The sequence below is a fragment of the Cebidichthys violaceus genome, unplaced genomic scaffold (genome assembly GCF_023349555.1).
Source record: "Cebidichthys violaceus isolate CVI_PGR_0920_01 unplaced genomic scaffold, fCebVio1.0.p SCAF_10, whole genome shotgun sequence".
NCBI lineage: Eukaryota > Metazoa > Chordata > Actinopteri > Perciformes > Stichaeidae > Cebidichthys > Cebidichthys violaceus.
Window position 1 is genome coordinate 11,080,611 of NW_027176263.1, and position 27,006 is coordinate 11,107,616.

The window sequence follows — 27,006 nt, forward strand, 5'->3', positions numbered from 1 at the left end:
TCAGAATCTAGTCTTAAATCCTAACTCATATTGGGCTCACATGGTGCAAATGTCTGCGTTAAATCAGAGGGATTGACACATGACAAACCATGGGGCAGTTAGTGCCATTTCATCACAGGCTTGAGTCTACATTTCTGGGCGTATAATGAAGCTGTTGTGATGTGTAGTCGGCTGTATGCACTGTACTTAGTGGAGACCTGGAGACAACAGGGTATGCCAACATTGCACAGATTGTGGGAGATGGGTCAATAGCCAACTCAAAGCCCCCCTAACAGGTTAATCCGGGCATGTGGCTTTAAACACAGGTTAAGGTTCCCATGGGCAATGTTTTTCCTTCGATTAAAATTGTATAAAATGAATACTGACCAGTATTAAGAGTAAACGGTAGTTTTGATTAAAAACCCCCACAAAGTTGACATACAAGGTTCTGACAGAGTGAATAAGGATGATCTGGAGACTGAAAACAGCCGACAGAGGGCGCTAGCGGACGCTTCTCGCTCCCCAACACGTCACGAGGGAGTCGGCAGTGGCTCCCAGTGGATAGCACTGCTTTTTACTAAACACCAGTTAACCACAACCGACTCGACCTGAAGGTATCTAACTCACATTCCACTGTTGATATTGCTGTCTGTTAGCTAACCAGTTCGTAACTTTGTCAAGGCTGGAAACAAACGCCGGTGCGGTAACTCTTGCAGGCCGTTTTTATTCAGTTCACGTTAGCTAGCTAACAGCTAAATCAGGGAGCTACTACATGTTAGCAGTAGCCCAGCTAGCAGCAGCTTTTCCTCCTGCACAGTTAGCTTTAGTTATCAAAGAGCTGGATACAGGAACACTCCTATCGTTACACGGTTGTTGTTAAAGTTGATGTTGTGAGACAAGCGACCCAGGCTGTCGCTCACAGGTGTCTGTCGCTCCTGTCTCACAGCTAACGTCAGCTAGCAAGTGTGCGAGACTGGATTGTGGTAACCGTGTTAAAGCTCAATGTCACCGGGTCTAGATTAGCTTCATCAAACAACTATCTGTGCGTCCACAATGCACATGACCAACCCAGACCTGTGCAGCAGTACACATCGATGTTGCTTTATGTTAACTAAGTCATACTGACTACTAAGTTACTGTGGTCAGGTTGTCAGTGCCATGGCTAGTTATATGATATCAACAGTATCCTGTTCAGGTGGTTAGGAGGGTGATAGAAACTGCTTTCCCTCACAGAAACATGCACTTCTCAAAATGACAAAGAACTGATGTTTAATGTAGGCAGGAAAAACTACTGGGAACCGGGTTACTGCATTAAAGGTGCGGCAGTGCCTTCACGTTGTGACTGTGTATGTATTTTGAGAAGTCTCTTGAATCCATGTGGGGTCTTGAGTTTACATGGCAGCTTTCACTGCATGCTCTCAAAGAATTACGACAAAACAATTACTCCACTAAAACCTGCCTGTTGACAAGCTGTCGTCTGTGTTGCTGCACACGTTCTGTTGAACGGTCTTCTGGGGGTTTATTTATAAGAGCAAACAAAGGTTGGAGGTCAGCGAGTAAGTGAGTCATTGAGACGGAATAAGACTGGGGGGTATATAGGGTTAGGAAGGAAACCGGTTCACTCGCCTCCTGCAAGACATACAAGTAGTGAGTCAATATTTGACTTGTTTAGACAAAAAAACAAACAAAAAAAGAAGTCATTACTGCTGATGAGTTTTGTTGTATAGAGTTATAAACTGTCTCCAGAAGTAATGTTGAATTATAAGCTGCCATTGAACTGCAGACCTTTTTTACTCATGCTTTCTGTTGGCGTCCTTAGTTTTAATCAAGTATTTTTGATTTGCATGACTGCATAGATAGACAAGTGACAGTTTCACTGTTGCTCTCTTTTCAGTAGGTTAGAAACACAATCTTACGTTATACAACTCTCAGTAAGTTAATAGGACCTCACTAATATCAAAAGATAACTGAAGCCATTTGAGTGTAATGATATTGATACGGTATAGCCCAAATGAGGTGTATATTATTCATGTGATTCTATTTTGAAAACTTTTTTTTAGTGCAGTGGGAGGTTATGAGGATGCGAGTGAGCAGAAAGAAAGAGGAGTGGTAGGTGTAGGTCTAATCACTTCTTAAAATACCCTCCCAGCTTAGATAATACAGGGGCTTGTGAGCCTGTCAGCAGCAGAGCTGAGCAACTCTTAGCCCAAGAGGACAAACAGTTGCCCTTTGTGTTCTTCTCAGGTTGCCCCGCCATTCTCCTAAGCAGGAGTCTCCCCTTGTTGTTGTGGTCACAGGTTTCGACGGCGTTGGCTTGATGGGATCCAGGCGAGTGACAAAGTGATGGTCTAAGGACTCGCAGCCACAGAGGTGCTCGCGCGTGGAATGTTGCGCTGGTCGGTGCACCTAGAAGGAGGGCCGCGGAGAGTCAACCATGCTGCTGTGGCGGTGGGGCACAAGGTGTACTCCTTTGGGGGCTACTGCTCCGGGGAGGACTACGAGACACTCCGTCAGATTGATGTGCATGTCTTCAACACAGGTAGGTGGGGGTGCATCGATTCAGGGGGTTCCCAATGGTTGTGGGTATTTTGGAAAAATCTTCAAATTAGACGGGTGAAATCTTAAAATCATCTCTTGTTTTCAATTCTTTTTTTTGTGGGACAACATCAGTAAATACAATTTTGCAGGTTCCAAGAGACTTGTTTATGAAAATGTGTTCATCAGGACCACATTAGAACCCCAGTTTACGTATTTTTGTGAAATGGTCTTATTTCACAACTTATTGGTTTGTGTTTGTATGCTCAGTGGGTGAAAAGGCATTTGCCTTTTTTGGCCCTACTTTCTAACTAATGACGCAGGAAGATATTTGTCAATATTGTCAAATTATGAAGTAAGAATGAAAGTGTTTGCGAGTTTGTTGAACCTTCACCGCGTTAACGGTAACTCAGTACAGCTGGCATTGAGACCCTAAGCTTTCCTTTTGCGGTTTGTGAACTTTTCTGTGTTAGCTGCTTTTCCGTTGCCATCTCACAAACACAGGTGTTTTCTTTAAATGTGCCGCTCTAACTTTTATAAAACTGCTCCCTTTCCTTATTTGTAACCCATTTTATATGTATTTTTTTCCTCTGTGTGGTCAGCCACCTGCTTTAGGGTTTTACTACTTCCAAAAGTAGCTTGAGTCTACTTGCCGACGCTGTACCATAAAAAACTAAACCTTGATGAAGATGCCTCTGGCTGGTTGAAATGGAAACGACACCACCGAAGCTATTGTTCAGTATTTTATCTCCTCTTTGAAGTCTATTTTACAGCGGAGCCTGCTGTCTGCTGAAGTCCTTTGATTATTTTTTTCCCTCCTTTTTCTTCACTTGTCTCTATTTGAAGATATTTTAGTTTTCACCTTCTGTTTTGAGACTCTCAAAATAAGTAACAAGTTATATGTGAAATATGCAGTTTGGATTTCAAGCTGATGTTTCCCACTACGTTACATCTCGTCATACTATGCAGAAGGTTTAAAGCATACTGGTATTTCAAACGGCTGTAAGAGCTTGGTGAAATGGCAATACTGACCTATATCTCCCAATTGATTCCCAAATTATGATTGCTGCTTTATTACTTTTTAAAATCTCTTTTAAAAATGTTTATCTTGAACATGGCTGTCTGAAAATGACGTTACTATTGTACTGCAGCATGTAATTGAAGTGACAATTACTTTGGTGTTGCGGCTTGTCTTGATTTAATGTATTATATTTATATAAAATTCCTTCTGGCAAATTGTTCCTTCATTTTAAAGTTGTCATTTATAAAACATCAACAAACATAAAACAAAATGCATTTAACAAATTCCTTTCCAGCTGTGTATTGAATGAATGAACCTTTTCTGGATTGTTTGGTTCTTCAGTGTCTCTGCGCTGGATGAAGTTGCCTCCGGTGAGGCTCGGAGGACATGAACGTGTCCGTGAAGTGCCATATATGCGTTATGGCCACACCGCTGTGCTGCTGGATGACATTATCTACCTCTGGGGGGGTCGTAACGACACAGAGGGGGCCTGCAACGTGCTTTATGCCTTCGACGTCAGTAAGTGGACCTGCCTCTAACTCACACTGTTAAGTGATCGCTCGAGGCTGCGTTTGCCTTTTGAGATGCACCTGTTCGATGCCAACGTCGTGATGGCATCAGGGAGAGAAAACGGGTTTTTTTTACACCAGGGAGCTGTGCACAAGACTGAAGTGTTTTGTCGGTAAGATAAGAGGTTGGGTGCTAAGAGTTGATATCAACTGTTGCTGCTTTATAGACACCCACAGATGGTTCACGCCCAAGATTTCTGGGACTGTCCCAGGGGCGAGGGACGGCCACTCCTCCTGCGTCCTGGGGAAGGCAATGTATATATTTGGAGGCTACGAGCAGCTGGTGAGTCTTCGTCACTCTTCACTGTTGGAACTCGCTCTCTGAACATTAAAACACGATTCAATTAAACTCCTCTGCTGTTTCTTAGGCCGACTGCTTCTCCAATGACATCCACAAGCTGGACACCATCGCCATGGTTTGGTCATTAATTAATGCCAGAGTGAGTTAAAACCACCAGTTGTTAACTCTTATTTATTTATATATATATATATATATATATATATATATATATATATATATATATATATATATATATATATATATATATATATATATATATATAGTTCTTCCTGTAAAGAGAATTTTGTTGAATATTCAAGCCCAAAGAAAGAGGAGCACAAAGCACTCACTCCAAGAAACCCGAGAGAATGGGCTGGCAACATACTCTGTTACATTCAAAGCACTGTTCAAATCAACAAACCATTGGTCATTACTGGGGTTGGCAGTAATGCTACACAAGCACTCAGTGGTCAGATTGGCTGGATACAAAGGCACTGAAATGTAATGCAGCTCCCTGGTAGGTGGCCAAGTATGAAAAGCCTCACAGAGGATTATAAACACTCCCCTTTTGGGAAATGCCATTTGTGTTTGTATGCAGTCGGTCTGGTCACGTGATGAACTCTTAAGTATACGTTAGACGTAGACGGGTGAACTAGTTTTAGTTCCTAACTGCTAACATGTCGTCATCAAGGAGATTACAGTTTGGTGCTTACAGATTTAGTTGTGCATGTGACTGAATAATACATTTATTCATCGTGTTCTCAGCTTTGCATTCCTTTTGGTTAATGAAACGACCTGCTGATGCCTTTTCTCAACAAAAAAAAGTTGACTCTTAATATTAAATAACTTTGCTATTTCACTCACTTAAAATGTTCAATATGTCTGGTATCCTCAATAGTCTTATTTTTCCTTGATCAGCACAGCCGTTTGAATTATTACAATTAGTTTTGCTAAGCTGGCCATTTTTAGTTTCAACATTATTTGTATAATCGGTTTGTTTTCTGGCTTTTCTTTTTCTCCCACTGCTCTGTTTGTAAAACGAGTTAAAGAGCCTCCTGCTGGCCTGCGAAGCATTTGTGGAAAACAATGGCAGCCCATTTTGGAAAGCCTTCACCGCGGCTATAGGCCAGCTAAATGCATAGGGAGTAGAGGCTGAGGCTGTTTCATACCCTGGAAACAGATCGCATTTCACTTTTGTCACTTTTATATTCATAGTTCTCTTGTAACAGTAACAGCCGCATCATTATTCTGAGATCAGTGTTCCTACTAATCTTCATACAATGTCTCTATTACTGGACATTGTTTTTTTTAAAGGCTGGTGGTTCCTGAAAAGTGTTTGAGTGGTTTTGTAGTTGCGTGACCTATTCCACTAGATGGCGCAGTTTACCTACAGTTGCTGTTCACTAAGCCTCACCTTTGCCAGTGTAAAGAGATTTACACGCAGGGTCAAGTTCTGAGACATCAGAGAGTTTTAAAGTAAAACTAGTTTATGAGGTCGGTCCTGAGCCGACTGCTTTATGCTCTACTGAAACCTTTTATGGAGTGTAACAATACAACAGTCACACATCATCTTCTCTTCACAGGGCACTCCGGCGCGCTGGAGGGACTTCCACTCGGCCACCATCATCGGGACAAAGATGTTTGTGTTTGGAGGGCGAGCGGACCGCTTCGGGCCCTTCCACTCCAACAACGAGATCTACTGCAACAAGATCAAAGTGTTCGATACACAGACCAACTGCTGGCTGAGCACGCCTTCAACACAGCCATTACCAGAGGGACGCAGGAGCCATTCAGCCTGTAAGACAGACACACACACACACACACACACACACACACACACACACACACACACACACACACACACACACATAAATCAATATGGTGAACAGATGTATGATTTGTGAAGCTCTTTTAAATGTTTGTATTGTATTTCAGTAGACCAGTATCCCAAATTACTTTGATTGGACCCAGAATGAGTTTACAGATGAGATACTTATCATTAAACATATGGTTAGAAATAATGTTTTCAAGAGGAAGGACTTATGGAATCAAAGTTTTCAAATTTCTTTTTGTGATGATTCATTTTCCAGTGTGACCTATCTCTGTTTCATTCTCAAGCATGATTAGTTTTTTAATTGTTGTTGTATTGAGAATATAAACGGTATTCATAGTTCATTTTCTTTGATTTAGGACAAGATTGCTTGTTTTCCCCACTTTGATTAAACAAATCCAGCTAACTGAACTGATTCACATGGTTCCATTTACTGTGCTGCAAATGTCTTGACCTGCATGATGGACCATACAAACTGGTAATCTGTGTTGTGTTCCTTCCTGTGTTCAGTTTCCTACAACGGGGAACTGTATATATTTGGCGGATACAATGCCCGTCTGGACCGGCACTTCAACGACCTCTGGAAATTCAATCCAGGTGATTCACCATTTTTCTGTCCGACTGGGAAAAGGTGTCACGTTGCTGTTAATTGTGTCACTCCCGCTTCTTTGCTTCGTGCATAATGAATTAGTTTTGATCTACCTGCATTGATGACTGTTTACCTCTGTAGAGGAAATGTAGCGCCGGAGGTGCTATCTCGTGTTGACCCTCTTCCCCCTCTCCTCCTCCATCTGTAGAGACTCATGCAGACAATGCTCTCCTCCCTCATTGCATCATTGTCAGTCTCGTGATAATGGCTGGCTGCTCCCTTTTCACTCTGCCGAAACAGAAGCACACACGCCCTGTCTTTTTTTACCAGAAACACGCAGATTAAAAATGGACAATAAATCATTCCCTGTCTGCAGTTTGATTCTCAAGTTGTCTTCTGGAAGACCTTGAAAGAGCATTTTTGACACAGCTGTTGTCATACCCAGCACACCTGGGGTCGATTTATTGTCGATACAATATCATATAATATAATCATGATACAGCGCCTGACAGTAACAGCGCCTGTTGTTATGATAGTCGTTGCTCGTGAAATTGTGCACTATGGTGTTCACTCATTTACTGTTGATACACTGAGGTGTATTAATAAGAAGGTGCATTAATATGGTCACAACAATGGACATGTACGTAATGTGTACCACAACAGTTGGCCTGTCCCCTCTGATCTTTAACCTTTCCAGTTTTAGCGCGTCACATGTTTTTTATGGATGAAGAAAGTACTGTATGATCTATAGTGAACTGGATGATTTGCATGTAAACAATGTAAACCTGTGCTTAGCAGTCCACTAGATGGCAGCACCTCAATTTGTGTCGTAATTATTGAATGGCCTGTTGCTATAGAGATGCAATGATGCTGTTGGCTCTGAGAGTGGGAGACTTACCACATTTCATCCTTATATGGAACAAACGAACAGCGCTCCAACATCGTCACTCATATTGCACTTCTGCCGAGCAGAAGAGAGGATTAGCTTCTATTTCTGAAACGTAAAGTTTTCTGTTCGAGTGAATGTTAGGTTTTGTGTTCTTGCTTTAATCGCTCCTTTTCATCCCCTCACCCCTGGGCCTTGTTTGTGGTTAAATATAGCAGTAAGCTGAATGAACTGCAGGCAATAAAGGAAGCACTAGTTTATGTAACTTTGACATGCTGCGATGTCACCCACACCGCAACCCTCTTTTGAACTATTTAAGGCAGGGCTGTAATTTAAAGTTACTGAGAGTCTTCCCTTTTGATTCTTCTTTTTCCATCATTATGTCTCAATATTGTCATCTCAACTTTACTCTTGTCTCCACACTATAGAAGCCTTTTCCTGGACGAAGGTAGAGCCGAAGGGGAAAGGCCCATGTCCACGGAGACGGCAGTGCTGTTGTATGGTTGGAGATCGAATCATCCTCTTTGGAGGAACCAGGTGAGGCACAACATAAACATATTACTACTTGAACTGTCATTTTTCTCTACACTGTAAAGCACGCACACACACACACACACACACACACACACACACACACACACACACACACACACACACACACACTCACACTCACTCACACACTGCAGTATATTTTGATATGCATATACACATGTAAAAATGTGTATGGGGAAACAATTATAATTTGGATTAGCAATCATGGATCCCTCTGTTGAATTGTTCAGTGTTCAAATATATTCATATTTCTTTCTGTTCGGTCTGTATCCGTTTCCCAAAGAGCAGTGCTTACTAAAAGCTTAAGCTGACAACACAGGACGATGAAGCGCTGTGTGCCAGCTCAGCCATTGTTTCCTCATAAAGAGAGCAGTGCCTCTCAGCTAAATGCTGCATGTGGCCGACACCACTCGTTATGTGTCGTCTACTTTCAGCTTCTTTTAGTTGCACAAGTCTTGTGTAGAAAACAATCAAATATGAATATCAAGTTTGGATGCATGTCAACGTAAAGACGACTAATGATGTTTGTTGTCTAAAACGTGTTTCAGTTGTTCGATTGAAGACGGTGTTTGTCATTCTCTCCAGACCCCATCGGTTTCCGTTCATTCTAGAAGGACATGAAAACCAACTTGCAAAAACATGAAACTTGCTTAAGTCGGGTTACCCATCAGTCATCATTGTCACTTGGTCTTACAGTTGATAACAGGGTCTTTATTGCAAACGTTAGCTTGATGTTGATGCATCCAGGTGCTTGTAGGAAGACTTTTATCCTCATTAAAAACATTTTGTATGCTTTAGGAAAACATAACTGCTTGTTTGGAAGTAGAATTTATTTACCTTAACTACCTCAAAACTAGTGTTGCAAAGCTGCGATAAATTACTGTAGCCCTCTGGCCATGACGGTGCTCTTTGCCAGATGTTTTGCATGGATTCACACTCTCACTGCTTCGTAGAAAATGCCAGATTCTGGGAAATGACATAGACACTGGACCCAGCATATTAAACACCAAGCTACTAGTTTTTCAGCGGCAGGCTATTTTCAAAGATGCACAAAGATATTAAAACAAGGTGAAGTGGTTGTTCTATTAAGAACCATCTCTGACAGATAAAAGGAAAAGCTGAACAGTTTACAATAAATAGAAGAAAAACTGCCGCATAAGTTCAGAGGTTGGCTCGAGATGGGAATGTTACCAACTCCTTTCTTTACAGGCACTTAAATTCTTAAACTCTTGACTCTTCGTTGTTTGTCATCCTAATCTTTGTGAAGCACAAGCTCTCAATAAACAAGCACAACAAAAACTTTCCTCTCTTGTTCAATATGCCAAATGGAGGCTCTGGCTCCTTCCGAAGGCAGCCTGCGATGATTCCCTTGTTGGCCGTACGACAGCAGTGATTGCCGGGGGTTCGTAGCTGGTAAGGTGCCACTGGGCTGGTGACGGGCTTGTGATAGGCCAGTAGCCAGTGGAGTAATGAGGTAGCTAACGGCATTAACATGGTCCAGGGTAGTCCGGGACCTGAGCTACTGTTATCAGGCAAGGCTGCGTTATCAGGCGAACCCCGCTGGGATAGCCTGATAGTGGGGGAGCGGGAGGCTGTGGATAAGAGTCCTCTCAGCCCCACTACGTCTACAGGCCCTCGAGTCCTAAAGGCCTCTGGCTGCTGCTGGGTTCGCTTTTTCTACCGCTTCGTTGGCCGCCATCATCATCGGGAGCACACCGTAATACACAAGTGTAATCTTGATTCATCCATTATGCAGCAGCATTAGTGCAAAGCTGCCATTCTTGCTGCACTCCAGCAGATCTATTTTTAAACCTTTCATATTAGAATTAGCCATTTCAATTTAAAAAAGAAATAAAATCTGCTGCTTGTAAATGGAAGCAATCAGAAGTCAGCAAAGTTATTGATATGAAACTTAAAAAAAATTAAATAAATGTTTATACAAGAGCTTTAGAAGATGCCTGTTATTTAAAGATTGTTATGAATTGTTTGGTTTCTCGCCAAGATTAGTCCAGGAGGGGTTTTAAGGAGTCATGATTTCCTGTTGTGAGCGGATAGTGTTGGGAAGGGAGTGTCTTTGGGGCCACTGGAATGATGGAGGGTGCTGGCTGAGTAGAGGAAGAAATCAAACACAGTATCTCCAACATCCTGTTTTAAAGGATCAGGGCAGATTCTTTTTTTCTTTTCTTTTTTTTTTAGGGGTCAATGCAACTTTGAAGCCGTTAACATATGTTCATAAATGCACACAAAGTATCTTTATAAAGGTAGAACCTTGGTTTGTTTGTGTTATTTGTGAAGTAGGTTGCTCACTTGTTCTAAGTCTGCCGAGATGTTTCCTGTTACTGTACAAATTGGAGCGTGAGCCTCGCCGGCTCAAAGCAAGTCGGCCACACAGGTTCTCTTGACCAGCGGTGCACGTTTGGTGTTTACACGAGTGCAGCTAAGCCTCTTACACACAGGAACTCCCATAAGCACGTGCACACACAACCTAAGACACACAAACACACTCCAAGCAGCTTCTCATCGCACTCCTGTTTGCTTTCTTCTCTGTACTAAGAAAGTTTTCCTGTTAACATTCACTTGGTGTTTCGAATTCAGATTTTCTGATTTTAGATATGACTAAGCAAGTATTTTTTTTTTTATATACACCTCTAATTTAGTGTGAACAATAGGTTAATAACCATCCAATTGCTACGTCTCCTGTGTTTATTTTTACATGACCTAACAACACAAGAGCAGTTTAAAAAGTTATCGGCGTCTGTCTCAGCGCAACTGACAAATGTCCCCATGAATTATTCGCTGGACACCTTGCTTGTGTTTTCTTGTGGGACTTCTCGTTTTGGAAGGTCTGCAGAGGAAATTGTGTTCAAATTTATGGTCCACACTTTGTTTTCCTGGGTTAGTTGTCCTTTCGTATTGATCCAAAACAGAACCCCTCTGTTGATACTTTTTTTTCCAGTTTATGATATTTATTTTACCTGCAGGAATTTGTTCAGGCATAATTTATTACTTTAGTGAAGGACACTAAAGCTATTAAGTCCGAGAGCCTTCTGCTTTCAAAGGGGGCTACACTTTGGACTGGACATAACACTGAGGTGTGTTAACACAACATCGACGACGTGATATAGACTCTAATGAATAAAGAGAGACTGGTGTATGCGAAACAGGAAGTTATGAGTGCAACCTTCCAGTGTTTAGTATAGAATATGCTTGGATTTAGATTGAATGAGCCTTGATGATGTTTACATTGGATTTCTCTTTTTTTTTTTGTCACCGTTAAACAGGATTAAATACATGACATTCTTTGTTCTGTGTGTATGTTTTTGTTTCGGTACACACGCACGAGTTTGCGTGTGTGAATGACGGACTGGGCATTAGTGGCAGTCTATTGAGTGCCACTTACGTCAGTGTAAACAGACCTGCTGAGCTGCAGAAAGGCGCGAAATTCTGCCCCATCTCTGATTTATGACCTTAGGGAGCATTCTTTCTCACAGAGTGCAATTTGATATACCCCCAGCACCTCTGCTACACTCATTTACTGAGACCTGCTCACTGCCCCGCGAAGGACGCCCCGTGCATGACTAACTCCACCTGCACTGACCTTCACCTACGCACACGGGCGGAGAGCAGCGGACTCTGCTAAACCCTGCGCATGTCTCCTGAGGAATTGAACGCTGCTAAAATTGAGTTGCCACAGAGATTAGGGATCTCCTGCTGAGAGTATGTTGTCATTGTTGGCATTCGTCACACTCCGTGTATAATTGCTTACGACAAGCCCAGGTTGGGCTAAATCTGGATGCATTTTAAGCTCGGGAACAGGGCATCCTATGAGGGGCAGGATATGAACAAGGACATGACAGATTGGCATGCTGGGAGCAGACAGCTTGGAATCTGCGAAGGGGAATCTGGCACTGGCCCTTGAACTACTTGGACATAACCACGTGTATTCATTCCATTATATTTTTATGATATATCTTTTACCGTGACAGGTCTTCATGACTCTCTGACGGCCGTAATGATGACTGATTTAAATCACCTCTTTGTGGTCCATTGCTACTGTGATTGAAGGCTTGCCTTTTTGTTGTTTGGTGAATGTTGAACTGGAAAATATCTCAGTGGTTTGCAGAATTTAGATTTTGTGCTCTTTTAGCCCTTCAGCACCTTTTTATGTGGACTGCTGATAATGAGAGTTCTTCAAAGGGGTTTTAATTGCCTTTCACTGTGAGTAGCAGAGACCAGTGGCTGTCAGTTTAGGTCTCACAATGCCGAAGTGGCCTTGTTCTATGAATAAGTGTCTTTGATGTCATCGCTGTGCTTAGGCAGACCCAGATAAGGTCTGTGATAGGGTTGGGCAATTGGATGAGTACATCGCTGCTTATTTTCTTTTTTTGTGGCATATTTTTGCATCCAACCCAATAAATTAATGGTTTATTTCGACCAAACCAGAGTTGCTTATTTCTGGATAGACTAACCAAGCAATTTTGATGAGTTCTACTTTGTGTCTGTTCGGTTTGAATGAAATGTGTTTTATGATACTCCGCCACTATGGCTGGGGGGGCAGTTATAGTGCTGCACACACACACATCTGCACGAATACATATCGGCAATTGGCGGTTGTTGATCTGACGGTAGCCGGTACCCTCGTCTCTGACGCTTATGTAACCCAATGACATAAGAAACCAAGTCATCATCTACACTCATACAAGCTCAGACACAGGATGATGAGGTTTTTTGGGAGTAGAAGTAAGACATGAATGTTCGGTCGGACCAGTTTTAAACATGCTAATGTGCGACACTTATTGGAAAGGAAAGCATAGGTAGCAAATGTGGACATGTTGACGTCACCACCTACAGGCAAAGAAAGTACTAGCATCTGCAATTTTAACGTTTGATGTCTGTTTTCTTTATGTACCACATGTCAGAGACAGATCATTGCATGCTCTGCGTCTCCACAGTTAGACGATATGGACTGGCCCTAGTTTCAGGTGCTTTTCATCAATAACGCTTGACGTCCTTATATCTTTTCAATTCGGGCACAGCTGCGCTCCACATCTTAAATGACTGCTTTCCCCAATGTGTGTTTTTAGGCATCTTTCCAAAAAGAGAAACTATGGCAGGATTTTTACAGCCGTAAAGTATCACAATGCCCCGTGATTCACTATCCCTGGATCAGAATTTCAGTCAAATTGTATGTCGGCGCTGAGATTTCCTACTTCCGGTGTAGTGTGCCATTTCACATGATTTAATGACTCACGGCTCCTCTGGTTGAGCTGACGTCAGACTGGTGCACATACAAACGCACACGGTTGCTTTGCTCTGCCAGCCTGAACGCGTGTGTTCCATTTGGCAGTATGCACACACACACACACACACACACACACACACACACACACACACACACACACACACACACACACACACACACACACACACACACACACACAATATGCACAATATGCACAGTCGCTTGGCAAATTTAGTGAAGATGGAAAGCATGCTGACGCCATTCCTAATTTTAGATGCTTCAATTATTTTGCCTCTTAATGTTTGTTTAGTTTTGAATCATTACCCGTTAAATATAGGTGGAAAATGCTAAAATTAGTTTTTTCTTAGAAGCAATGTAAGATTCAAACAGATTTTATCTGTCAGTGGTCCTCTGTTGAGTTTTCAGGTAGGGAGAATGTGTGGCTCTGAGCAAGGGTGAGACTACATGGCAGGTAATCTCACTGGTAGCCAAAACATCCCACCCCAAAACCTCTTGTTTAATCCACCAGAATGTCACCGTGATATTTAATCTGTGTGGAATTCAACTGGTCGTTTCCAAACAGCACGCCGCTGAGCCGTAGAGCTTCAGCAGAGTCCAGGGATTTTGTTTAGCAGATCAGGAAGGTCAGAAGCCTGGTGCCTCGATATCACCTACAGGGGCATTTTGCACCTTATCAATGACTGAAAGGTCTGCTGTTATGATAGTCCAGCTGGTTAAAGTGTGGCTTGTTATCATTGTTGAACCTGACGGTTCAAATGTTAGACTAAACACAACATTGGATCGAGGCAGAACTAATTCTGAAACACTTTATCTTTCTTTACAAATTTGTGAGATTTTCTTTGCACAAATAATCCCGCCTTTCTGTTTTGATTTTCAGTCATTCTTGAATATAAAATGTCATTATGGCTGCTGGTTCTGCAACCTATAGTGTCTTCAGGTCTGCCACGGTGGAGCATGGCTCCATGGAAACACGCCTATCAACACACCATAGATTATGATGCCACACACACACATGTTGTTGTTGGCCTTCAGTGTCAAAGGGTAGGCTGCAGAAGTTTCCTTTATTAATTGTGTGTGTGTGTGTGTGTGTGTGTGTGTGTGTGTGTGCGTGCGCGTGTGCGTGTGCGTGCGCGTGTGCGTGCGCTTCGTGTGCCCGAGATAAAACCTGTCAAACAGTGGAGGTGACCCCAGCAGGATACGGGGCATCCCGCACGTGTCGGGACAGGACCTCGGGGCAGCACAGCAACACCGTGATTTACTCTTCAAAGGCGAGCTCATGATAGTATTTCATGTGCATCTTAACCCTCTTTAACCCACTAACAGGCTGTATACATTAAGGTGTCACAGGGTTGAGTGTTGCACAGCAGCTCAAATAAACAGCCTGCATAGGCGACGCTTTGTGATGCTGTTGTCCACATCAATTCACATGTCTAAATAGTAGTAGTTTACCTCGCGATTTACTACTGTCATCACAAACCCTCTGGTCCCCTCTGTGGAACAATGGCACGCTATGGAGATACAAGTTTAAAAAAAATTGACAAGCAAAGCGGAATAGTAGGATATTCGTTCACAGTTGGCAAGTCATGTTTAAACAACCCTTTCTTGGCAGAGAAGTAGACTTTTCTGAAACACTACAAGGCTTTTGTTGGTGACGGAGAATGATCCAACCAACATGACAGGAAACACTTGTAGCAATAAAAGAGCAGGAGATGATCACTTGCCCTGTTAAAGTTCACTAATGAGCTGCTCTGACAAAGTAGAATAAAATTCCTTCATTAGTACAACAAAATTAAATTGCAATCCTGGCGGTGCATTCACACATATCAACCAGTTAAAAAAAAGAATAAAGCAGAAAAAATATATATATATTACAAAAGAACGAATGTATTACTTAAAAACAGTAAGATAGTTTAGATATTGCACTTTTGGATTTTGCACTTTTGTTTACTTGTATTGGCTCTAAATACATATTATATAAAGTAATGAATAAGTACCTGAATAATAATGTACAAAAGAATATACTACAGCGTGGTTGAAATGTAAAACATCTGTGCAGTGTGTGATATAGACAAAGGTTGGAATAGTAAAACTATGGTCTGTAGCCACTGTGTGGCCGTCAGTATTTTTTATTGAGTCTCTTATTATCTGGCCGACCTTGACGCTAGTCTTCAGCTGCAGGTGAAGATTGGGGCTCGACAGGAAGTAACTTATTTTACCCAATCGGCCAGCTATAGAGGAACATTTGACAAGCCCTGTAGGCTTTCCCCCTCGTACATTAACCAGCTGTGTTCAAGGTCCTGAGACACTATTTAATGTACTCTTCCTCATTTCTACAGGCCTGATGAAAGGGACTACATTTGTGTCTGCTTGAGATTTGCAGGAGCAGTCTCTCTCTCTCTCTCTCTCTCTCTCTCTCTCTCTCTCTCTCTCTCTCTCTCTCTCTCTCTCTCTCTCTCTCTCTCTCTCTCTCTCTCTCTCTCTCTCTCTCTCTCTCTCTCTCTCTCTCTCTCTCTCTCTCCCCCCCCAATACCACCGCCAAGTCCAACTGAATTTTGTCCACAGGGGCTGCAATTTGAGATGCATTCTTTGCTAGCGGCTCGGCATCTCCTTTGTCTAATCTGAAGCCAGGCGTCTCTCTCTCTCTTTGGGAGCCAGCGGTAGTTTGTGTCTCACCCTCTGCATGGGGCTTTTGTCTGGGCAACTACAGGTCTTAATCCACTGTCCAGCCACTGCCCGGGAGGGGGCACAGATAGCTCGGTAAGACGAGGTGACACAGTCGAGATTAGGCCGAAAGAAATGGACGGCAATCTATCGATGGGTGATAACCAGGTCTATTGGTCTGACGTAAGTTTAGTAAACGCCTTCCATTGGCTCCTGTAGGCTTTGTCATTTAAAAACAGAGGGCAAAAATAATTCATGCTACAAATAATTGTGACTCAGAGCAGTAAATCACTTAATAGTTAGTAATAATCGCTTGGCTCTGTGTCATTATGCGTGCACATTAATCGCAAAATAAAGAGAATGTTTTCCTCCTACAACATTCAAGACCACTAGAACAGTTTTGCCACAATCTTATATTTAAATTATGTTTTAAATAATGTTGCACACTGATGTTGAAGTCATTTAAAAATTGCTGTTTATTTTTTTTTGTTGCTTTTTCCCCCGTTGCTTTCACTCGAGAGCAAAGTTTCACTGAAATAATTAGATTTCATGTCTGGCCGTCCTGATAAGGTGCTCTGCAGGAAGTTGTAGTGCGCGATGAGTTTCCTGTGAGCTGGATGGTTCTGAAGGACCAAAGTTCAATAGGAAGTGGAGAAAGGAAAAGGATGCAGATCATATCACTCCAAGAATGAGGATATGCTCAATGAAGCCACTGAAAACATGCGTACGACGGGCCGGCTTCCACATATGTTGTTTACATCTGTGTTTGTGTTGCTGATGCAGTTTTCTTGTCACTTAATTTTCACTGTTGCTTAAGTCCTTTTACACAATTTGTAGGCAATTACATTCCTGGACACTTGAGACAATTTGGCGTTTCCAGGCTCTTTGTCGTCCCCTCATTAGTTTTGGGATTGTATCTCTTTCTTCTTCAGGTTTCAGACCTAGCTTTGGATATAATGAGGCAGGCAGTGCATTGCTAGAAAGGACCGGCAATTGGGTGGTTAGACGCCCTCAATAAGTGTTGTTTGAAATAGCAACCAGTGTTTTTTTTAGTGGGGGAGCGGCATCACTCAGGCCTCATTTAGACTGGGAACCACCGCTGCCGTAGGGGGAGGAGCGCTTTCACACATAGCGATACTTTGCTGATCGAGTAACAAAGTGACCCATCAAACACCAGGAGGCCACATAAAGTCGCACACTGTGACTTTCCCGCTTCCAACTGCCGCCAGTCCATCGGACACCTCTTAGCACCTCTGCTCTTCCTTTCCTCTACGATCCTCTTCAGGCCTCTTTTGTGGCGACCAATAAAGCATTACCATTCACTAATGTTCTGCTAAATTTCACACCAAGGCTGACGTTATCCATGAGAGAGAGAGGAGAGAGAGAGAGAGAGGAGAGAGAGAGAGAGAGAGAGAGAGAGAGAGAGAGAGAGAGAGAGAGAGAGAGAGAGAGAGCTTTGTACCGGGTGGATGCAATCTTCATCTTTCTTGTTGCTCTCTGTAAAAGCTCCCTCTTATCTGCACCCTTTCACGCGTCAGCATCCGAGCCTCGTACCCTCTCTCCGTGTGAGCTGCACAGTAGTCGCCGGCTACTGCACTGTGCTCTTTAGATAGAGACGCTACTTTTCGTTACCTCCGTTATGGAGACAGATTGCTGATGTGAGTATCCAAGGCAACCAATAAACACATTATGCTGGTTTTTTTTTTATGAGCATAGGTAGTGGAATGATCAGTAGATATAAAACCAAATGCATACAAGATAATAAATGTAATTTTCAATAAGATGTTTTTCTGTGATTGTTTTATTGTTTATTTAAGTTTGATACATATGTGGCATTTGTATCAATCTCTCAATTTCAGCAGTAGTCATATAGCTGCAGCTTTCTGTAATTAAGTCCCTATTAGTGTTCATTCTTTTGATTTGATTGAAAACTACCATTTTAATCACCCCAGTGATGTTACAGTCGGTACTGAACAGGTCCAGGAGACGGTCTAATTTATAGCGGGGGAAATTTGGGTGGATGAGGGTATTCTGATAAAGGCCCATGCTCCTGGGTCTCATGGATGCTCATGGATCACCTCCTGGGGGGGCAGGGGGCGTAATGACTTCCCCAGCTGGCCCCCTGGGACGACTGCGCTCGTGCTCCGCACCTCTCCTGGCTGCTTTAAGCCACTGCAGTGTTTGTTTAGGGAAGATTAGCAACGTAAAACCCTTACAACATCCTGAACACGCAGCGAAGGGAGACGCAACGGAGAGGACAGCGGGAAAGAGGAGTAGAGATTGATGGGCGGAGGAGAGACGACAGATTCTCTGTTCAGCGAGACTCTGGTTTGGGTCGAGAATGCAAGTGAAAGAGACTGAAGGAAAAGGGGGGTATAATACATGTAATCCAAAGCGATTTAAAACAAGTGGTTTCTGCTGGAGTGCTTCAGCAGCACTGTAACGGTGTCCTACGGTCTTTGTTTGGACACATGCCAGTCACTGGCCGGTCCATGCTTAGCGGAAAGCATCTTTCAAAGCTGTTCTTAAGGACCAAACCTGGCAACCAAATCCCTCAGTTATTCTCCATGATAGATATTTATAGACTCTAAACTGCTTGGTGAATGCACCTGTCTGGCTGAAGCTGTCCTCTGGGTAGTGTAAATTGTGAAGTGCTTTTTCTGTCCACTAATCTGAACAGGTCTCTTGGTGCGCCGTGGATACGAAGCAATGATGTGCGTCTAGTACATTTACAAGAATATACTTCCCGCCTGTGGGAATAAATCTTCCTTAAGATGTTAGTTGAACTCCCACAGGCTGTTACTTTGCGTTGTGTTTTTCTATGGAATCCTTCCAAGTTTCCATGTTTTGCGTTTTAATTGATTGATGCGAAAGAGAGTCGTAAAACCACTCTGCTTTCTTAGCTGTGGTGCACCAGGAGGTGTGTCACAGGTGTGTGTGTGTGTGTGTGTGTGTGTGTGTGTGTGTGTGTGTGTGTGTGTGTGTGTGTGTGTGTGTGTGTGTGTGTGTGTGTGTGTGTGTGTGTGTGTGTGTGTGTGTGTGTGTGTGGGGTTAGCCGTGGCAGGAAACAGATGTGCAGTGATATCAACGGCTGCACAGGTCTGGGAGACTATCAGCCTGGGCCAGCCTGCCGTCTCACTGTAGTGAGACACTTCCTGTGGGCTTAAATCATGCCAGCCCATGATTTAAAAAAAAAAAAAAAAAAAAAAAAAAAGAGCAGAGCACGGTGTTAACAGCACTGGGATTAATCTATGGCTCCCTGATTATGACCCCTACTGATTAAAGAAAGATGGTAAGAAGGTGGTTGACAAGCTAAATAACTGGGGGTCTGTTGGTAAGTAATCTTTGGGAATTCTGGGAATGACTTGAGGGAAGAAACAATAAAGTTGGCCCCTTCAACAGATGAGTAGCAAATACAGCCATGGCAATCTGTGGGGCTCATGCTCGTGATAACAGACAGGAAGTTTAAGGAGTTATTGTTGTCCTCCTGGATAGGTTTGAAGCTTTGACCACTTGTAAGTTTAAAAATAAAAAAAACTTTGTTTTATTCTCTTTACAGCCCCTGTCCAGAGCAAGGGATGGGTGACGAATTTAACCTCATGGATCATTCAGACCTGTATATCTTAGACTTCAGTAAGTATTCTTGGTATTATCCGTGTCTCACTTGTTAGTTTAACAAGGTGTTTAATATTCCAGGTATACCCACACGACCCCAGGTTGCCATTGTAAATAAGTCTTTTCAGCAGAGATGCACCGATCGAAACCATCCGGTTTTCAACTGATTAGTCGTGAGCGGCCGATCGGTTTCTGCTTCTTTGCCACTTTCTTTGTCACATTGATAGTTCTATGTCGGCACAGCCACACACACTTTGTCACAACTGCAAGTCCAACATAAGGCATCGAGGAACAACTAACTTAATCAGACACTTGCCGTTCATTCTGCTGCTCACTGTCTGCTGAGTCTCTCCGGACCACAGTCCTGCTTCTAACAGCTAACAGTCACTGGAGGTTGTTATGCTTTCAAGCTCCATTCAGTAGAAATAGATAATTAGCAAAGGTAAATTACAGCACTATCTAAATGTGTTCAAATGTAATCTTGTAAAATGTAGTTTTTGGTGAGAAACTTGAATAAATAGTTGTTTGAAGGAGATGTTTTCACAGCAATGTAAGATAGATTAGAGAGGAAATTATGACCTGTTATACTTCTTAACACCAGCTCTTAGCAGCTTACAATACAGCATTAAAACTACCAATGCCAACATGTTTTTTAATCAAAGCAAATATTTACATAAAAATATAATTATTTTTTCCCTAATCGTTTGAATTGTCTGTTTTCTACCAATAAAATAATAATGATATAGATGACAATAACAAAGTAAAAAGATAACATTTTAGATATTTTTTCACAGTTTACACTGACTTTAGGATGGTTGAAATTATTTTACAGGATGGTGATTTAAAAAAAAAAAAAAAAAAAAAAAAAAAAAAGTTAGTCTTGCTATCAAATGTTGAAATCGGAATCGGCAAAAATCAGAATTGGCAAGTCAGACTTAAAAAAAACGCAAATCAACCAAGAAATTTGCAATCGGTGCATCTCTAATTTTCCGCCACCTTTAAATAATGTAAAGAAGCTATCCTGTGGTCTCCTCAATACATTTGATAGAACCGATACCTTCCTTACACCACTGCCTCATCCCTCACCTGACCTAGTGTGCCTGGCCTTGTGCTATCACACGGGATACTTCCGTCTCTTGCGCTACCAAATATGGCCATTTCCTCCCTGCACTGGGGTAGCCTGCAATGCTGTCAGGTCCCAGCGTGTCGGTGGGTTTACACAGGGACACAGAGACCGTATGGGACTGGCAGTACTCGGCGGCATCCCCTGTGGCACACACTTCCACTTGCCAGTCGCGTGTGCCTGCACACTGTTTATCACTGGACATATGGTGGAGCGGCCATGACGGTGACCGTAATTGAGAGGAAGTTTGTAATAAGATGATTTGTGCACTAAGGTGATTTAACGCTGTCCTCATGAACACTGTTGTTTGTTTCAGCTGCTTTTCTGGGCTTTGGGAGAAACAAGCCTGTGACTCATTACACTCTCTCTTCTTTTCAGGCCCTAATTTGAAGACGTTATGCAAAATAGCTGTTATTCAATACAGTCTGGAGCAGTCAGGACTCCCTCATGATATCAGGTCAGACCAGCATCCTCTTCTCAAACATTAGCGCTGTTCGGTCGTAGCATCGGCATATTGTTGTTCATGTTGTTTGTCATTGTTGCCGCCACTATGTCCCTCTCAATAATGAGGCTGTTTTTCAAAGAGGCAAATTACGGCTCATTATCCTTCATTTAACCAGCGGTACGGTTTACTCAGGCTTTTGTCTGACTTTACTTCAAATCCCTACATGTAGCATTTTTATGTAATTGCATCATCCTACGACTAATAGCGCTAATAGCCCTCCAAATATATAGAACTAAATTTATATGCTTCAACATTCAACGATGCACTGCGGTCCTAAATAGTCATTAATAAATGTCATTATAAATGAACTTTATGCAACAAATTACCATTATTTCTTACAGCAAATAATATGACTTTATCATATTAAATCTCATTAAATTACGAATTTATTATCGTAATATTACAGCTTGGAAAAAAGTTTCTACTGCTAGAAAAAAAAAAGCACGTCGGCACAGCAGGACACGGCTCGGTAAGGCTGTGGCAAGCAGGTATGAAATGATCTAATTGCACCTTTTTGAGATTTGTAAAGATCCAGTCCTGTAGGTGCAGTATAAGTATAAAGAAGACATTGCTGCCGAAAGAAACCGTGCAATTTAATAATGGATCATTTTAACCTCTCACTGACAAGTTTAGAAATCATTTTGACTCTTGCAAGAGAGACTCAAAAGTTTGAGAGTTGTGACAATGTAATCACAGGGTAGGGAACTTGTTACTTGTACTTGTTAACTGTGTTACAGCTAGATTTTAAATAAAGGCAAAATACAAAGTGTGTTTTCAGCAATAACTGTCTGCCAACCTCCTTTTTTCCTACTAATATGGAACATAATAGAGGATTATATTCACACAATCATTCCATTTCCAGCATATAGCCATTTCTCAAATATCCTCACTAGGCAGGTACATCTGAAGTGGAGAAGTTGCACCAATGTGATATTTTTTATTTTATTTTTTTTAACACGTGGACCCCATGGAACTTGATACTAATCACTCTTGGCGTCTCATTTTTCTCGCACCGTCGCTGCCACCTTGCACACTCCCCACTTTACAGTTGTGTTTCTAACCCAGAGTGGCTTTTTTCGGCGGGGGTCACAAGACTTTGGTTAACTCCCGTTGCCCCTCGCTGGCATCTCCAGCTCCCAATGCCAACCTCCCCTCTTAAACACACACGCGCGCACCACACACAAACGAACAAAGCGATTGAGAGGGAGTGAGTGTGAAACCAGAGCCAGTGATAACAATCTGGAGCTCAACCTCTGACCTGTCAGCAGGTCAGCACTAGACCCCGTTGTCAGGCCCTGCTCCTGGTTCTCGTGTTACAGCGGGGCCTTCCCTCGTCCTCGTCCACATCGTAGCCCTTCAATCCTACGGGGGGGGGGGGGCAAATGTCACACAGTTGCTTGATTGACTGTCATTCTTGTAGATTTTTTGCATCTTGGCTATTAAACCATAAAAGCCCCGTTGAAGTTAATAAAAAGCATCAGGATTGTGAAGTAAACGCGTCTTATGTCCAACGGTTGCGTATTCGACAGCAATCCCCATGAAACTTTATTTACTTTGGAGTATACTGGAGCCAAGGAGTGCTTTCACACTTTCAACTGCGATCCCTCGATCTGAATAATTATAGCCTGTATTTATGCAGGATCATTTGGTAACCATGGTAACACATGTGCACTTTAGCACAAGTGTGAGATTTTTCCCTGCTCCATCAGAGAGTGACAAGGACTGAAATCAGAGTCCTACCTCATCTGTTTGAGCAGTTCCCCAATAAAAACATCTAACAGAATATTAATAAATAATAAAATCCCTGTTCTTTGTTTCCACAGTATTGTGTTTTTCTTTTGTTTTGGACCCAAATATGTGAAGCTAACCTAAGATTCTCTGCTCTGACTCTCGCTGCTGCTCGCTCTAGGTGGGAACTGGCAGCCATGACCACCAACAGCAACATCAGCAGGCCCATCTTCTCCTCCCACGGCTGACGGCGCTGAATGTGAAGCAGAACCAGGACGGCTCACTCTGTTTCAGGACACCAAGCTTTTATCTTTCTAATCAGCTGAGCTCTGACAGACTGTTTGTTTGTTTTTTGTAGAGTTTGGACCTGTACGGGATTTTGTTTTCCCACGTTCGCTTCAAGCGAATACTCGTTGCCGACCAAAATATCCCGCGTGCGACTTCCTCGGACGCCGTGAGAGCTCTCGCGTCTACGGATATTTTTAACGCCCGAGACGCTGGTTACGTGTGACAGAACTTGTTAACACCCGTTCACCTTTTTGTCTTCTTTCTAGCTTCTCTAGAAATCCAATCAGCCTATGATAATCATAGACTTCTAATCATACGCACAGGAAGAGACAAGGACTTCAGCCAAAACTCTTGAGAAGTGAACTCTTTGTTGAGGATGTCGTCCCGATGTCGCACTCAGCAGATCTCCCCTCGGAGACATAATGTGGACCCTTTGTTCCAGCTACGAGGACACTGAGATAATCACACAGTTTGTGTGTCTCGCAGCTCCAGCATGGTCATGAAACCATGGAACACTACCACGGCCATTTGCAGAAAGATTCAAGTAATGTGGAGAGGAACGTGGCTAACTTATTACTTTGGTGTTAAATGCAAATGAGCGTGAGTATTGGGTATGTAGTGTTCTGCTTGTGAAAGGTTCTGTCTGACTGACTATCAATGCTCACCGTTTACCCGACTTCATCACAACCTCCTGCTCTCAAGCGTCTCAAAGGTGATTTGCAGAGCGACTGAAGCGAGCCGTTTGTCCGCCTTGTAAAACAATCAAGTCCATCTACCTCCCTCAATAGCGTGTGTCATTGAGTCTTTGATAAGACTTTCCATACATTAGACATCTGCTTTACCCCCCTCCCCAAGAAAAAAAAAAGAAGAAGCCTTTTCACGTCCGTATTTGCGGTCGTCTGTCGTATTCTTCCAAGAAATGTCGTAGCGTCGCCGGAAGAGTGCGACTCACCTGCCGCGCCGCCCCTTTACCCCGCAGTTTTGTTTCTTCAGTGCCAAACGTAGAGGGGAATCATGATGCAGATATATACTGTGTATGTGTGTGTGTGTGTGTGTGTGTGTGTGAGCACGTGGCCCCGTCGACACATGACCCTGGGCCCCCCTGCTTCAGTTTGCCTGCTGTTGTGGGAGAGATGGTCACTAATATGCACCATGTAGTTGTTCCTCTTATAGACAATCCTGCAGCGATCAGACTCTCCTCGTGATCCGCTCCTTCATGGCGCGGTGGAAAGAAACAGGAAAGTGTGCACGTGTGTGTGTGTGTGTGTGTGTGTGTGTGTTTTGTGTTCGAGTGCGAGCAAAGCTAAACCTGAGCAGATGTTATAAAGGGCTGTTATTAGAATACACACTCGCCACACAGCTGGAAAGTGACTTGGGATAGTTCAAATTGGGGATGTTTATTCAGGTAGTGTGTTTTTATTCTAAGCTCACATTTTAGAACGAAACTTTGGAAACACAGTAATGGTGGAGGTGGTGGTCTTTTAAAATTAAAAAGCTTTTATCTCCACCCACTTTAGTTCAATGATAAGGTTGGTGATATTCTATAGTTTTGAGGAAGTCATCAAATCCCATAAACAGACCTACAATGTCTCAACATTTCCAAACCTCCGTCTGTGGTTATTATTTGTTCATACTGAACGGACCGGTTCATTCATTTCCCTAAAACAAATGTTCATTTTTACAGGAGTAAATAAAGCATTTTGTTGAGGACTTATTTTACAGCAGCAGGACGGTGCATTCAGGAGCGACTCAAAGCAAACTAAAGTGGCCATGTTTATTATGGAGAAACGTGTCTCCCGGTCCAATGCTGTGGCTCATTTATGTGTTTTTGGTTATTTTTAGGGCGACGGCTAAAGTGTGTTGAGTGAGATGCATCAGGCTGTGGAAACACAGACAATACTTGTTGGATCAATTGCTGCTTTTGGTCTTTTTAAGGGATTTTGAAAAATACAGAGTATCACCAGACGTATCCTTTGAATCTTATGAATTATAAGAATAAGTAATGGGGCATGACATTGAAATGAATGACTTGGTGAGGATGAATATACAGGCAAAGGAGTTTTATTCATACTGCCTATTTGTTTTGATGTGAATAGGAACTGTGTTACCACCCACTTGTGAGCTGCATCAATGCTTTTCAGTCCTGGTCTCTGGGGCCGCGTTTTACTCCAAATTGAATCTGTATCAGTCTCTGATTAGCCGGCTAGAAATGAAACACCGCAGGGCTTTGGGTCCCAAACATCAGGACTGGATAACACTGACCCGCACGGTAAATGTTTACAAATCTGTGTGTTTCGTGTGAAGCAGTGTAAACAATCTTAAACGCAGGTCGAAGTCACCAAATAACTGCACTAAAGCCAACCGTGGCATGACGGGCCTTACAGAGAGGAGCCATGCTGATGCTGCTTTTTGCCGACGTAGAGTTCCAGAGTTTGAGACGTTCGTCTGCCCGAAAAAAACAAGTCTTCTGCATTTGGTTTGTAGACCGGCGGTGCCAATGTGACTCATGCCCTGTACACTGTACACGAGCATGGACATATCGCACACCTTGATACCCCTCAGTACCCCTCAGTACCCCGTTACTCGGACGACACATCCGCTGATGCAGTGAAACTACAGGAGAGCTAATCGTGTGTTCACGAAAATAAAATCAATAGCGGTGAACATTGTGAACATTGTGATCAAGCTCTTTAATGGCCATCGGCAAAAAATTTTATTTTTTTTTTCTTGTTTGTGGTGTGGAAGTTTATTTGGTCCTTGTTGCGTGTGAAGATTATGAGTGAGTTACAGTCGAGAGCTTTTCAGGAATGTGACGACTAGACACTATGGTCAAAAATGAAATACCTGCACAACAGATCTCCTCAGCGATGGTCACTCAAGGAAGGCTGTTAATAACACGGTGGTTTAGCCTTGATGTGTTGCCATTGCGTTTTAATTTGCAGTGATTTTAAACTGCCGTTTCTCCTTATTTCTCCTTTGACTTTGTGAGGAGGCAGGGTGACAGTGTTTGCCAACCTAGAAAAAAACAAACTGCATCATTAAATTAGAGCGCACACTCATGAAGTTATTGTGTGAGCAGTGATTATTTGGCGAGCAGAGAGAAGTACGTGACCAAACTGATTTCATGCCGAGAAGTGTGTTCTATATTTAGAACTCATAGTATCTGGTTGTAATAATTCATAAACAACAAAGAATGCTTGGAGAGAAAAAAGAAAAAAAGAGAACAAAGTATGGAGTGTATTTGGATTAATTTTACAACTGTGCAGACTCCCTATGCTTATTGTTTTTATTTTATATTTGACACCGTTTTCAGAGGGGACTGTCAAGGTTGGTCAGGACTTCCTGTGCAATATGCTTTATTACTGTATCAATAATAAATCTGAGACAATTTGAGTTCAACATTTTTTGTGTGTTCATTCAGTTTCTTTACTTACTCTGTTGTCAGAAGTTGTTGATCTTAATATTTTCTGAAGCTGTACGGGTTTGATTGGAACTCAACATGTGAGTCAGCGTCGCTGTCGTTTGCAATCTGATGTATCACAGTCGAGGTTGGAAAGGCCAAAAAATATTTTGCCTGTGCA

The 27,006-nt window shown here is 42.6% G+C and overlaps 1 protein-coding gene across 3 annotated transcripts; it reads left to right on the forward strand.

The window, feature by feature from the left end:
* The first annotated feature begins 507 nt into the window (after positions 1 to 507).
* On the forward strand, positions 508 to 26,824 carry klhdc3 (kelch domain containing 3). 3 transcript variants are annotated; one of them, XM_068725336.1, is made up of 11 exons: positions 508 to 593; positions 2,277 to 2,518; positions 3,878 to 4,054; positions 4,272 to 4,387; positions 4,473 to 4,544; positions 5,968 to 6,181; positions 6,726 to 6,812; positions 8,119 to 8,227; positions 19,726 to 19,799; positions 21,283 to 21,361; positions 23,319 to 26,824. In XM_068725336.1, exons 2-11 carry the CDS (start codon positions 2,365 to 2,367, stop codon positions 23,383 to 23,385), a joined length of 1,149 nt encoding a protein of 382 aa, XP_068581437.1. In that variant the 5' UTR covers positions 508 to 593; positions 2,277 to 2,364; the 3' UTR covers positions 23,386 to 26,824. The 3 variants fall into 3 exon arrangements, 2 of the variants coding, with proteins under 2 accessions (XP_068581437.1, XP_068581445.1); XM_068725344.1 differs by having other exon boundaries at positions 533 to 593; positions 2,224 to 2,518; XR_011104603.1 differs by lacking the exon at positions 23,319 to 26,824 and having other exon boundaries at positions 19,726 to 21,178; positions 21,283 to 21,347.
* Positions 26,825 to 27,006: the final 182 nt, after the last annotated feature.